Genomic DNA, 14,548 nt, shown 5'->3' on the forward strand with positions numbered 1-14,548 from the left:
TGTATATATTACTGCATAGGGTCTGTATATATTACTGCATAGGGTCTGTATATATTACTGTATATATTACTGCATAGGGTCTGTATATATTACTGCATAGGGTCTGTATATATTACTGTATAGGGTCTGTATATATTACTGTATAGGGTCTGTATATATTACTGTATAGGGTCTGTATATATTACTGTATAGGGTCTATATAGATTACTGCATAGGGTCTGTAGATTACTGTATATATTACTGTATATATTACTGTATAGGGTCTGTATATATTACTGTATAGGGTCTATATAGATTACGGTATAGGGTCTGTATAGATTACTGCATAGGGTCTGTAGATTACTGTATATATTACTGTATAGGGTCTGTAGAATCTGTATATGGTGTTATTTCTTGTGGGACTGTGGTCTAAATACCCAGCAGCACTTTCTACTCCACCCACTTGGTTCCAATAATATACACTGTAGGCATGTATCATTTACATGTTAGTCATTTAGCAGACGCTGTCATCCAGAGAGACTTAGGGTAGTGAGTCATTTAGCAGACACTCTCATCCAGAGATTTAGGGTAGTGAGTCATTTAGCAGACGCTATCATCCAGAGAGACTTAGGGTAGTGAGTCATTTAGCAGACACTCTCATCCAGAGATTTAGGGTAGTGAGTCATTTAGGAGAGACTTGGGGTAGTGAGTCATTTAGCAGACACTCTTATCCAGCCAGAGACTTAGGGTAGTGAGTCATTTAGGAGAGACTTAGGGTAGTGAGTCATTTAGCAGACATTCTCATCCAGAGAGACTTAGGGTAGTGAGTCATTTAGGAGACGCTCTTATCCAGAGAGACTTAGGGCAGTGTGTCATTTACTTTGGCACATGGAATAATTTTTTCCTTATAAGCCAATGTGTAATTTATAGGCATATAGTCTATTGCATTGGGACCAATGGAGTGGGTGGAGTAGAAAGTGTTTCTGGGCCTTTAGACCTCAGTCCACCATGACATAACACCATATATATAGATTCTACAGACCCTACTGACGACTTCCTTTCTGGGCCTATAGACCTCAGTCCACCATGACATAACACCATATATATAGATTCTACAGACCCTACTGACGACTTCCTTTCTGGGCCTATAGACCTCAGTCCACCATGACATAACACCATATACACAGTGGGGTGTGAAATGATTGACACCCTTTGATAAAGATGAGCAATAATGACTGTATAAAATAATTCAAACACAGCTATATTGTGTGCAAAAATAAAAGGGGAAATTCTATTATTTTATACAAATCGTTAAGAGAAAGAAAGAGATTTTTTAAAAAACAATACAACAAATTGACACCCCTAAAGATTCTTATACAGTAGTCAGAAGTTTAGTATTTGGTTCCACATTCCCAGCACGCAATAATTATATAAACTCTACAAATGTATTCCATGTGCAGTTCATTTTGGTTGTGTTTCGGATTATGTTCTACTGAATAGAAATTCATGGTAAATAACGTAGTTTGTCCGTTTGGAGTCACAAAAAAAAAGAAACACTTTCACATGAATGCGGATGCTACCATGGTTACAGATAATCCTGAATGAATTGTGAATAATGAGGAGTGAGAAAGTTAGAGGGTCAAAGATCATACCCCTTAAGACATGCTAACCTCTCACCATTACAATAACAGGGGAGGTTAGCATCATATAGCATACCCCCCAAGACACGCTAATCTCTCACCATTACAATAACAGGGGAGGTTAGCATCATATAGCATACCCCCCAAGACACGCTAATCTCTCACCATTACAATAACAGGGGAGGTTAGCATCATATATCATACCCCCCAAGACATGCTAACCTCTCACCATTACAATAACAGGGGAGGTTAGCATCATATATCATACCCTCAAGACACGCTAATCTCTCACCATTACAATAACAGGGGAGGTTAGCATCATATATCATACCCTCAAGACACGCTAACCTCCCCTGTTATTGTAATGGTGAGGTTAGCATCATATATCATACCCCCCAAGACACGCTAACCTCTCACCATTACAATAACAGGGGAGGTTAGCATTTCATATACCTCCAAGACATGCTAACCTCTCACCATTACAATAACATGAGAGCTTAGCATGATGTCTTGGGGGGGTTAGATCTTTGACCCACTAACTTTCTCACTCATTCACAAACTGCCAAGAGGGACAATTTGCAATTCCGTCCTTCTGTCAGAACACAAAACATTTTATAATTTCCATTTTGGTTCCAACCTCAGCTGTTCAATTTACAACAATAGGAACCCCTGTAATACAATTCATGACATCTTTTATTATGACAGTGCCGACCTAAAAAAAAAGTATTTTACATTTCATTATGACATCATGTCATCTCACATTATGGAAGATCAATTCTATTTAGAAACTGTACAGGATATTGGTCAATGAATTAACCAGATTTAGTATGTGGACATAAATCATATACTAAAAAAAAACAACACATCATACATATTTTCATAAAGTACAGTTTAAAATATGACACCTTTGTGAGGAGAATCTCAATTACATTTCCTTGATTCCTTGTGTCCTCCCGAACCCATTGGATGAGAAGGAAATGCTATTGAGAGTTTCCCTATGACCTCAAGCTAACTGATATCTCGTCCTAGACGATGACAGAGGGACGAACAACACTGGAGTTGAGACCAAAACGCAGAGCGATGGAGTTGGCAGCGGAGGCTGGTGATTTAGCCTGGAGGAGAGCAGACTCCCACTTAAATAACTCACATCCCTTCCTGGTCCCCCCGGGGCCGTGTTTACGCACCGTACAGCAGTAGAACGCTCGGCCTTGGTTCGGGCCGCCGTTACACACCGTTAGACGCTTGGCTCGCCGCCCGCAGTCGCACAGCGGGGCCGTGATCTTGGTGCTGCGGGTCGGCGGGAGCGAGGAGCGGTTAACGGACGAGGAGAGGACGGAGAACGATCCACCGACAGAAGGACGAGAGACAGAGGCGAGGCAAGAGGAGTACTTGTGGATCGTGAAAGATGTGTTTGGCGTCTCTGCGTGCAGCCTCGAACGTGAAGTCGATGGGTCGGGGTGATGGACGACAGGGCCGGGCCTGGCAAAGGAAAGACTGGATGCATAGCCGTTTGGTGTCTTTGAAGCAGAGAGGTTAGAGTCACTGCTGGTGGTCACTGGTTTGAGTCTAGTGACTGAAGGATTGGGAAGGTTTGTCATAGAGGACATGGGTGTGAAGGAGTTACCAGGGTTGTTTGTTGTGAGAGGTCTTGACCGTGTAGCATGGAGGTTGGAGTTCTGGAGGCCTGGTCTGGGTTTGACAAAGGAATGATTGGATGCTGTTGAGGTATTGGATGGTGTTGAGGTATTGGATGCTGTTGAGGTATTGGATGCTGTTGAGGTATTGGATGTAGAAGAGGTATTTGAGGCTCTTGGCTTGTCCTTGTAGATCACAAAGGAGTTGTTCCATGTTGCCGTTTGAGGTCTTGACCGTGTAGCTGAGCGGTTGGAATCATGGGTAACAGGTCTGGGTTTGTCGAAGGAGAAACTGCATGAACTGTTTGACCCAGAGGTGTTGTATATCCTCGTTGTCGCAGCTTTTGCAGAACTTGAAGATGTTCTCGATTCGTTCTTGTCGATCACAAAAGAGTTTGACGTTTCCGTGTTCAGTCTTGACCGTGTATCTGAGAGGTTTGAGCCAGGGGTAACGGGTCTGGGTGTGACAAAAGAGGAAGTGGACAGACTGTTGGGTGCAGAGGTGTTGTAGGTCCTTGTTGTCTCAGCCTTCAAAGACACCAAGTTACTGGAGGATGTTCTAGTATCGGTCTTGTGTACCAGGCTGGTCAGATGTTGGCAGGGCGTGTTGGTGGTATTGGACCTAGGCCTACTGTTGGTTGGACCTCTACCAGGATTTGAATGTACTGGGCTTGGACACAGCAAGGTCCTCCCATAAACCACCTCAAACCTCTCGTTCTCTGTGTACACATCAGCAACAGAAGCCTCGTCACCAACCGTGACATCCCAGTCCTCCTCCAATACCACGCTCTCGTTCTCTGTGTACACATCAGCAACAGAAGCCTTGTCACCAACCGTGACATCCCAGTCCTCCTCCAATACCACGTCGTCATACGAGATGGGCACGTCCTCCTCCATACTTCCTGTTTCCGGGTCAAGGGTCGGGTCTGGCTGGGGTAGATGGGTAATGCAATTCACAGTGGTGGAGACCAGAACGAGGCTGTTGATGTAGTGATGAGGAGAGGGGATATTGAAAGTCATAGGAGAGGAGACGTATCGTATGGTTCCTATTCTACCTGTTCTGCTACTACCACCACACATTGGAGTGGTCAGACCATTGAGAAGGGTCTTTGGTGAAACAATACTCTGATACTGAACAGGTTCAGCGGTTAAGTTGGAGTTCACCTCTGTGTTGGGAACCATGTTGTCTGAAGGCTTGGGTCGTGCCTCAACAACGTCCGTGTTGCTAGCTGGCTTGCTGTTGGGTCGATTTTCAAGATGGCCACCGCCGCTCTCTGTCGTCTCGGAGGGGTTTTTGATAGTGGTTTTGTTATCCCTCTTGTTGCCAGGACAACCATCCCCTGGCACGTTCCCATTTCCAAACAGGGGTTTGGTCTTCAAAGGCGCCTAAGAGGTAAACAGGTCAAATAAATCAATACATTATAATTTCTTATTTTTCTCTCCATTTTTGTGATTACGATCTTGTCTCGTCGCTGCAACTCCCCAACGGGCTCGGGAGGCGAAGGTCGAGTCATGCGTCCTCCCAAACGTGACCCGCCGACCTGCGCTTCTTAACACCCGCCCACTTAACCCAGAAGCCACCCACATGACCTGCCGACCCCCGCTTCTTAACACCCGCCCACTTAACCCAGAAGCCATCCACATCAACTGACGACTGAGGTCAGACTGCAGGCGCCCGGCCCGCCACAAGGAGTCACTATGAGCCAAGTAAAGCCCCCCCCCCCACGGCCAAACCCTCCCCGAACCCGGGCCGATTGTGCGCTGCCCTATGGAAATCCCAATCATGGCCAGTTGTGAAACAACCTGGGATCGAACCAAGGTCTGTAGCGACACCTTTAGCACTACGATGCAGTGCCTGAGACCGCCGCACCACTCACGAGGCCCAAATCCTAAAAACATTTTTAACCAACTTTATGGATAGTCAGTCCAGTAAACAGAGGAGACCGAGTAATATTCACTAGAAACTAAATGAAAGAAAACTGACCCGAAACAAGGACTCCAATAAGAAACGAATCATTGCAAAACCTTTTACATGGCAAAATGTTTCACTACGGTTTGCACTAATGAATACACCCCAGGTGTGTATGGAACGGGGGGGGAAGAGTCACCTGCGTAAGTCTTTACGGGAGGAGGAGTGGGTATTCTGGGGCGTTGACAGAAATCCAAGGGTTCGATGTAGTTCGCCACTGGGTGAGTCTTTAGGGGCGTAGTACAGTAGTCCAGGGGTCATCAGCACAGTGGGGTTGTTAGTACTGGGGGTGTAGGAGTGGGGGTTTGTCAGGGAGCCACTCACCCTCTCCAGACTGCGTGTAATCTTCATCAAACAGCCATCCCTCATCATCCTCCAGGCCAGGTGGGCAGTGTTACGGGCGTCATCCAGACCTGCAAATAACATTCAACAAAAAATATTTTTGTGTCTAGATTTTGAAAAATGCTTAAGAGAAATATACACGTTGTTTTATATGAATTTTATTCATTGTAACTTATGGGCTTCATCCAGGCCTTCAAACAATATGTAGATTATTCACAGTAACTGACAATGATGACTGGGGTTGTGTGTGTTTCGATCCTAATGCTATTAAATGACATGAGAATGCTAATAGCTAGCTAGCCAGCCACTAGTGCTGAGAATGCTCATACTTAGCTAGCCAGCCACTAGTGCTGAGAATGCTCATACTTAGCTAGCCAGCCAGCCACTAGTGCTGAGAATGCTCATGGCTAGCTAGCCTGCCACTAGTGATGAGAATGATAATAGCTAGCTAGCCAGCCACTAGTGCTGAGAATGATAATAGCTAGCTAGCCAGCCACTAGTGCTGAGAATGCTCATGGATACCTAGCCTGCCACTCGTGCTGAGAATGATAATAGCTAGCTAGCCAGCTACTAGTGCTGAGAATGCTAATAGCTAGCCAGCCACTAGTGCTGAGAATGCTAATAGCCAGCCACTAGTGCTGAGAATGCTAATAGCTAGCCAGCTACTAGTGCTGAGAATGCTAATAGCTAGCCAGCCAGCCAGCCACTAGTGCTGAGAATGCTAATAGCTAGCCAGCCAGCCAGCCACTAGTGCTGAGAATGCTAATAGCTAGCCAGCTACTAGTGCTGAGAATGCTAATAGCTAGCTAGCTACTAGTGCTGAGAATGCTAATAGCTAGCCAGCTACTAGTGCTGAGAATGCTAATAGCTAGCTAGCTACTAGTGCTGAGAATGCTAATAGCTAGCTAGCTACTAGTGCTGAGAATGCTAATAGCTAGCTAGCTACTAGTGCTGAGAATGCTAATAGCTAGCTAGCTACTAGTGCTGAGAATGCTAATAGCTAGCTAGCTACTAGTGCTGAGCGATTAGTGCTTTTTGAGGATGGTTCGATTATTATTTTTTTTAAATAGCCAGGGTTTTAGATTATGTGGGATGCTGTAACACAGAATCCAACTATTACTAAATGTCCCATGATGGTAGGGACTGCCCGTTACTGATCATCACCCATTAACCATTTAATCACTTCACTCTAATAAAATATATTTCAGTTGTTGTGTATTTAACATTTGGTTGATCTCTATAGAGCTGCTGCCTATGCTGTCCGACAAAAATAACTATTTTTGTAGTTCCTCAAAGTAGATAAGGCATACTTTTCTGACTGCTTATTACCAACTATCAATCACTTAGCTTGTGAAGCAACAGCTTCAGCCTCTTTCGAAGCAGGCATAAAATAAAAAACAGACCGGACAAGTAGAGCAATGGATTATGGTTATTGTAGTTAATTACCACATTGTATGCGCTAAACTGAATATTGGCCTATTGGAAACTACAACATCACGCAGTTCAGGCCGGATCTGACGCATCTCCATAGAAACTACACATTGAGCTCACAGAAAAAAACGAAAAAAACTAAATGGAATTTAAATAATTGAACCGACGTCAGTCAATAAGTTGTTTTTAAAATAAAAACACGAATTTCTGTTCATTTTCAGCACTATAAATGATAACAGAGAGAGGTTTTTGGTCTGTGTGTACCTGAGTGCTCCCGTCCAGAGAACTGTATCCCTAGATCCTGTAAAGCTCCATTCAGTCCCTTGGGTTTTCTGTTGTAGAACAGCTGAGAGAGACACACACACACACACACACACACGAGTTAGACTGGGTTAAGAGTAACACACACACATGAGTTAGACTGGGTTAAGAGTAACACACACAACACCTACTCTGTACGTAGCTCTCAGGTCTATCCAGCTGTTCAGAACAGCAGGTTTGTGGAGCTGCTTCCGTTTACACTCATACAGCAGACACACCCCCAGGTCCCAGTCTGAAACAATAGAACACAGATAATCAATCAAGTTGAACAGGGTTATACCCACTAAATGTTTGAGACTGTACTAAAGTGTGCAAATGTCCTTATTTTCTCTAAACCTTAACAAAGAATCCACTGGGAAGGCAGTATATAGTCATATGAGTCCTAGGCCTACAGAGAAAGGCAGTATATAGTCATATGAGTCCTGGACCTACAGAGAAAGGCAGTATATAGTCAGATATGAGTCCTGGGCCTACAGAGAAAGGCAGTATATAGTCAGATATGAGGCCTGGACCTACAGAGAAAGGCAGTATATAGTCATATATGAGTCCTGGGCCTACAGAGAAAGGCAGTATATAGTCAGATATGAGTCCTGGGCCTACAGAGAAAGGCAGTATATAGTCAGATATGAGTCCTGGGCCTACAGAGAAAGGCAGTATATAGTCAGATATGAGTCCTGGGCCTACAGAGAAAGGCAGTATATAGTCAGATATGAGTCCTGGGCCTACAGAGAAAGGCAGTATATAGTCAGATATGAGTCCTGGGCCTACAGAGAAAGGCAGTATATAGTCAGATATGAGTCCTGGGCCGACAGAGAAAGGCAGTATATAGTCAGATATGAGTCCTGGGCCTACAGAGAAAGGCAGTATATAGTCAGATATGAGTCCTGGGCCGACAGAGAAAGGCAGTATATAGTCATATGAGTCCTGGGCCTACAGAGAAAGGCACTATATAGTCAGATATGAGTCCTGGGCCTACAGAGAAAGGCAGTATATAGTCAGATATGAGTCCTGGGCCTACAGAGAAAGGCAGTATATAGTCAGATATGAGTCCTGGACCTACAGAGAAAGGCAGTATATAGTCATATGAGTCCTGGGCCTACAGAGAAAGGCACTATATAGTCATGAGTCCTGGACCTACAGAGAAAGGCAGTATATAGTCAGATATGAGTCCTGGACCTATAGAGAAAGGCAGTATATAGTCAGATATGAGTCCTGGGCCTACAGAGAAAGGCAGTATATAGTCATATGAGTCCTGGGCCTACAGAGAAAGGCACTATATAGTCATGAGTCCTGGGCCGACAGAGAAAGGCAGTATATAGTCAGATATGAGTCCTGGGCCTACAGAGAAAGGCAGTATATAGTCAGATATGAGTCCTGGGCCTACAGAGAAAGGCAGTATATAGTCATATGAGTCCTGGGCCGACAGAGAAAGGCAGTATATAGTCATATATGAGTCCTGGACCTACAGAGAAAGGCAGTATATAGTCATATATGAGTCCTGGACCTACAGAGAAAGGCAGTATATAGTCAGATATGAGTCCTGGGCCTACAGAGAAAGGCAGTATATAGTCAGATATGAGTCCTGGGCCTACAGAGAAAGGCAGTATATAGACATATGAGTCCTGGACCTACAGAGAAAGGCAGTATATAGTCATGAGTCCTGGGCCTACAGAGAAAGGCAGTATATAGTCATGAGTCCTGGGCCAACAGAGAAAGGCAGTATATAGTCATGAGTCCTGGGCCTACAGAGAAAGGCAGTATATAGTCAGATATGAGTCCTGGGCCTACAGAGAAAGGCAGTATATAGACATATGAGTCCTGGGCCTACAGAGAAAGGCAGTATATAGTCAGATATGAGTCCTGGGCCTACAGAGAAAGGCAGTATATAGACATATGAGTCCTGGGCCTACAGAGAAAGGCAGTATATAGTCAGATATGAGTCCTGGGCCTACAGAGAAAGGCAGTATATAGACATATGAGTCCTGGGCCTACAGAGAAAGGCAGTATATAGTCAGATATGAGTCCTGGACCTACAGAGAAAGGCAGTATATAGTCAGATATGAGTCCTGGGCCTACAGAGAAAGGCAGTATATAGTCATGAGTCCTGGACCTACAGAGAAAGGCAGTATATAGTCAGATATGAGTCCTGGGCCTACAGAGAAAGGCAGTATATAGTCATATGAGTCCTGGGCCTACAGAGAAAGGCAGTATATAGTCATGAGTCCTGGGCCTACAGAGAAAGGCAGTATATAGTCATATGAGTCCTGGACCTACAGAGAAAGGCAGTATATAGTCAGATATGAGTCCTGGGCCTACAGAGAAAGGCAGTATATAGTCAGATATGAGTCCTGGGCCTACAGAGAAAGGCAGTATATAGTCATATGAGTCCTGGACCTACAGAGAAAGGCAGTATATAGTCAGATATGAGTCCTGGGCCTACAGAGAAAGGCAGTATATAGTCAGATATGAGTCCTGGGCCTACAGAGAAAGGCAGTATATAGTCAGATATGAGTCCTGGACCTACAGAGAAAGGCAGTATATAGTCAGATATGAGTCCTGGGCCTACAGAGAAAGGCAGTATATAGTCATATGAGTCCTGGACCTACAGAGAAAGGCAGTATATAGTCAGATATGAGTCCTGGGCCTACAGAGAAAGGCAGTATATAGTCAGATATGAGTCCTGGGCCTACAGAGAAAGGCAGTATATAGTCATATGAGTCCTGGACCTACAGAGAAAGGCAGTATATAGTCATGAGTCCTGGACCTACAGAGAAAGGCAGTATATAGTCATATGAGTCCTGGACCTACAGAGAAAGGCAGTATATAGTCAGATATGAGTCCTGGACCTACAGAGAAAGGCAGTATATAGTCAGATATGAGTCCTGGGCCTACAGAGAAAGGCAGTATATAGTCAGATATGAGTCCTGGGCCGACAGAGAAAGGCAGTATATAGTCAGATATGAGTCCTGGACCTACAGAGAAAGGCAGTATATAGTCAGATATGAGTCCTGGGCCTACAGAGAAAGGCAGTATATAGTCAGATATGAGTCCTGGGCCTACAGAGAAAGGCAGTATATAGTCAGATATGAGTCCTGGGCCGACAGAGAAAGGCAGTATATAGTCAGATATGAGTCCTGGACCTACAGAGAAAGGCAGTATATAGTCAGATATGAGTCCTGGGCCTACAGAGAAAGGCAGTATATAGTCAGATATGAGTCCTGGGCCTACAGAGAAAGGCAGTATATAGTCAGATATGAGTCCTGGACCTACAGAGAAAGGCAGTATATAGTCAGATATGAGTCCTGGGCCTACAGAGAAAGGCAGTATATAGTCAGATATGAGTCCTGGACCTACAGAGAAAGGCAGTATATAGTCAGATATGAGTCCTGGACCTACAGAGAAAGGCAGTATATAGTCAGATATGAGTCCTGGGCCTACAGAGAAAGGCAGTATATAGACATATGAGTCCTGGACCTACAGAGAAAGGCAGTATATAGTCATGAGTCCTGGGCCTACAGAGAAAGGCAGTATATAGTCATGAGTCCTGGGCCTACAGAGAAAGGCAGTATATAGACATATGAGTCCTGGACCTACAGAGAAAGGCAGTATATAGTCAGATATGAGTCCTGGGCCTACAGAGAAAGGCAGTATATAGTCAGATATGAGTCCTGGGCCTACAGAGAAAGGCAGTATATAGTCAGATATGAGTCCTGGGCCTACAGAGAAAGGCAGTATATAGTCAGATATGAGTCCTGGGCCTACAGAGAAAGGCAGTATATAGTCAGATATGAGTCCTGGACCTACAGAGAAAGGCAGTATATAGTCAGATATGAGTCCTGGACCTACAGAGAAAGGCAGTATATAGTCATATGAGTCCTGGACCTACAGAGAAAGGCAGTATATAGTCATATGAGTCCTGGACCTACAGAGAAAGGCAGTATATAGTCAGATATGAGTCCTGGGCCTACAGAGAAAGGCAGTATATAGTCAGATATGAGTCCTGGACCTACAGAGAAAGGCAGTATATAGACATATGAGTCCTGGACCTACAGAGAAAGGCAGTATATAGTCAGATATGAGTCCTGGGCCTACAGAGAAAGGCAGTATATAGTCAGATATGAGTCCTGGACCTACAGAGAAAGGCAGTATATAGTCAGATATGAGTCCTGGACCTACAGAGAAAGGCAGTATATAGACATATGAGTCCTGGACCTACAGAGAAAGGCAGTATATAGTCAGATATGAGTCCTGGGCCTACAGAGAAAGGCAGTATATAGTCAGATATGAGTCCTGGACCTACAGAGAAAGGCAGTATATAGACATATGAGTCCTGGACCTACAGAGAAAGGCAGTATATAGTCATGAGTCCTGGGCCTACAGAGAAAGGCAGTATATAGTCAGATATGAGTCCTGGACCTACAGAGAAAGGCAGTATATAGTCAGATATGAGTCCTGGACCTACAGAGAAAGGCAGTATATAGTCAGATATGAGGCCTGGACCTACAGAGAAAGGCAGTATATAGACATATGAGTCCTGGGCCTACAGAGAAAGGCAGTATATAGTCAGATATGAGTCCTGGGCCTACAGAGAAAGGCAGTATATAGTCATATGAGTCCTGGACCTACAGAGAAAGGCAGTATATAGTCATATGAGTCCTGGACCTACAGAGAAAGGCAGTATATAGTCAGATATGAGTCCTGGACCTACAGAGAAAGGCAGTATATAGTCATATGAGTCCTGGACCTACAGAGAAAGGCAGTATATAGTCATATGAGTCCTGGACCTACAGAGAAAGGCAGTATATAGTCAGATATGAGTCCTGGGCCGACAGAGAAAGGCAGTATATAGTCAGATATGAGTCCTGGGCCTACAGACAAAGGCAGTATATAGTCAGATATGAGGCCTGGACCTACAGAGAAAGGCAGTATATAGTCAGATATGAGTCCTGGACCTACAGAGAAAGGCAGTATATAGTCATGAGTCCTGGGCCTACAGAGAAAGGCAGTATATAGTCATATGAGTCCTGGGCCTACAGAGAAAGGGAGGGAAATAAGAATTTCTGATTTTCGTATCAAAACATTTCTTCCCATCTGAAGGTGACCCGGGTAACCTTTCCTATCCTAAGCTACAATACCTGACCAGGTGACGAAGGCACAGGGGCGGTGCTCTGCGACTGGAGCCCTCTGGTCCCTGGGGAAGACCACACCCCTCTGGTGCTCCAGGGTCTGCAGCCACCGGGAGAACCGGGACAGACAGATGTGGAGGGGAACGCCGGCCTCCACCTGTTGCTGTAAACAAAATGAATAACAAACCGAGTGAGGAGGGGAACCCCGGCCTCCACCTGTTGCTGTAAACAAAATGAATAACAAACCGAGTGAGGAGGGGAACCCCGGCCTCCACCTGTTGCTGTAAACAAAATGAATTACAAACCGAGTGAGGAGGGGAACCCCGGCCTCCACCTGTTGCTGTAAACAAAATGAATAACAAACCGAGCAAGGAGGGGAACCCCGGCCTCCACCTGTTGCTGTAAACAAAATGAATTACAAACCGAGTGAGGAGGGGAACCCCGGCCTCCACCTGTTGCTGTAAACAAAATGAATAACAAACCGAGTGAGGAGGGGAACCCCGGCCTCCACCTGTTGCTGTAAACAAAATGAATAACAAACCGAGTGAGGAGGGGAACCCCGGCCTCCACCTGTTGCTGTAAACAAAATGAATAACAAACCGAGTGAGGAGGGGAACCCCGGTCTCCACCTGTTGCTGTAAACAAAATGAATAACAAACCGAGTGAGGAGGGGAACCCCGGCCTCCACCTGTTGCTGTAGAAGAGAAACAAAAGGTTTTCTAACACACACGTGGATGTTGGCTAATGCTTAAAATATTCTGACTGTTACCATCCTGTTGAACAGGCCACAGGGAAGAAGGGTGTGTCTGTGTGTGTGAATACCTGTGTGATTCCAGTGAGCTCGGTGCAGAAGTCAGACAGTACCGGGTGCTCCTGCGGCTGAACGTACGTATGGAACTCTGACTCCACCTCGCCTGTAGAGGTGTTCAGGAGAACAGCAGGAAACTCAACTAGATGGGGGGAGGCAAGGGGGAGAGAGGGGGGAGGTAAGGGGAGGCAAGGGGGAGAGAGGAGAGGCAAGGGGGAGAGAGGGGGGAGGTAAGGGGGAGGAGGAGGCGAGGGGGAGGCAATGCGGTGAGGGGGAGGCAGGGAGGGGAGGGGGAGGCAAGGGGGAGAAAGGAGAGGCAAGGGGGAGAGAGGGGGGAGGTAAGGGGGAGAGAGGAGAGGCAAGGGGGAGAGAGGGGGGAGGTAAGGGGGAGAGAGGGGGGAGGTAAGGGGGAGGAGGAGGCGAGGGGGAGGCAATGCGGTGAGGGGGAGGCAGGGAGGGGAGGGGGAGGCAAGGGGGAGAAAGGAGAGGCAAGGGGGAGAGAGGGGGGAAGTAAGGGGGAGGAGGAGGCGAGGGGGAGGCAATGCTGTGAGGGGGAGGCAGGGAGGGGAGGGGGAGGCAAGGGGGAGAAAGGGGGAGGACAATAAAAAGTGCAATGTAGGTATGTAGGTATGATTTTACCACAAATACTGTCAAAGTACTGTATACTTACTAATCTCCTGCCCGTAGCTGTTCCTCTCTCTCCAGCATGTGGATTCAAAGTCGATGACAATCAGATATGGGAATATTTGATCTGGAAAGTAGAAAGTCAAAAGTGATGGAAGTTGAACGAGATGTCATCGATTCAAGCAGAAAAGCAAACATGGAGGGCGTTTGAAAAGACTCTTACTAGATGTTAGTGGTTTCTTCTGTCCAGTTGATGACTGACTGCGTTTCCTCACGAACCCTAATTGTCTGTTGTTTTATGGAAGACATTCTCCTATCAGTTTTGTCATCCCCTGCTACTGTGAATATTACTCGTTGTACTTTTATGTTCATGGGAGCGCTAAAAAACATTTGAGAATCATGGCAAATCGGCATTTGAATTACATTGTTTCTCGGCTAGTATGGCTGTCTAGATATAGTTTAGCTAGAAAGCTAGCCAACGTTACTTACTTCGCCAGTTTCTTTGTAGACATGTCGTTTTCTTCAGGCCACGGACTCAACTTCGTTACGAATAGTGTACATTAAAATACGAACAATGTGACAATCGAAGTACGACTTCAAAAATAAAAGTACCAGGTTAAAAATATCGCATACAACTTCATTAATAACAAAGCGGTGTTGGATTCGCGGTGATC

The 14,548-nt window shown here is 45.4% G+C and overlaps 1 protein-coding gene across 1 annotated transcript; it reads right to left on the reverse strand.

Annotated features, from left to right (window-relative positions):
• Positions 1 to 1,224: 1,224 nt before the first annotated feature.
• Positions 1,225 to 14,503, reverse strand: LOC110517155 (ERI1 exoribonuclease 2). The gene is made up of 9 exons (XM_036973315.1): positions 14,364 to 14,503; positions 14,098 to 14,162; positions 13,921 to 14,001; positions 13,265 to 13,392; positions 12,452 to 12,605; positions 7,448 to 7,548; positions 7,260 to 7,341; positions 5,547 to 5,635; positions 1,225 to 4,639 (listed from the first exon to the last, which is right to left on the reverse strand). The coding sequence occupies exons 1-9, from the start codon at positions 14,384 to 14,386 to the stop codon at positions 2,645 to 2,647; spliced, it is 2,718 nt and encodes a 905-aa protein (XP_036829210.1). The 5' UTR covers positions 14,387 to 14,503; the 3' UTR covers positions 1,225 to 2,644.
• Between the last annotated feature and the right edge of the window lie 45 nt (positions 14,504 to 14,548).

The sequence above is a fragment of the Oncorhynchus mykiss genome, unplaced genomic scaffold (genome assembly GCF_013265735.2).
Source record: "Oncorhynchus mykiss isolate Arlee unplaced genomic scaffold, USDA_OmykA_1.1 un_scaffold_229, whole genome shotgun sequence".
NCBI lineage: Eukaryota > Metazoa > Chordata > Actinopteri > Salmoniformes > Salmonidae > Oncorhynchus > Oncorhynchus mykiss.

Coding starts and splice junctions, on each gene's coding strand:
- LOC110517155 (XM_036973315.1), bottom strand. CDS start 14,386: ATGTCTACAAAGAAACTGGCGAA. Junction 7,549..12,451: donor TGCCTTCGTCACCTGGTCAG/GTATTGTAGCTT, acceptor CTATTGTTTCAG/ACTGGGACCTGGGGGTGTGT. Junction 5,636..7,259: donor CTCTGGACGGGAGCACTCAG/GTACACACAGAC, acceptor TGTTATTTGCAG/GTCTGGATGACGCCCGTAAC.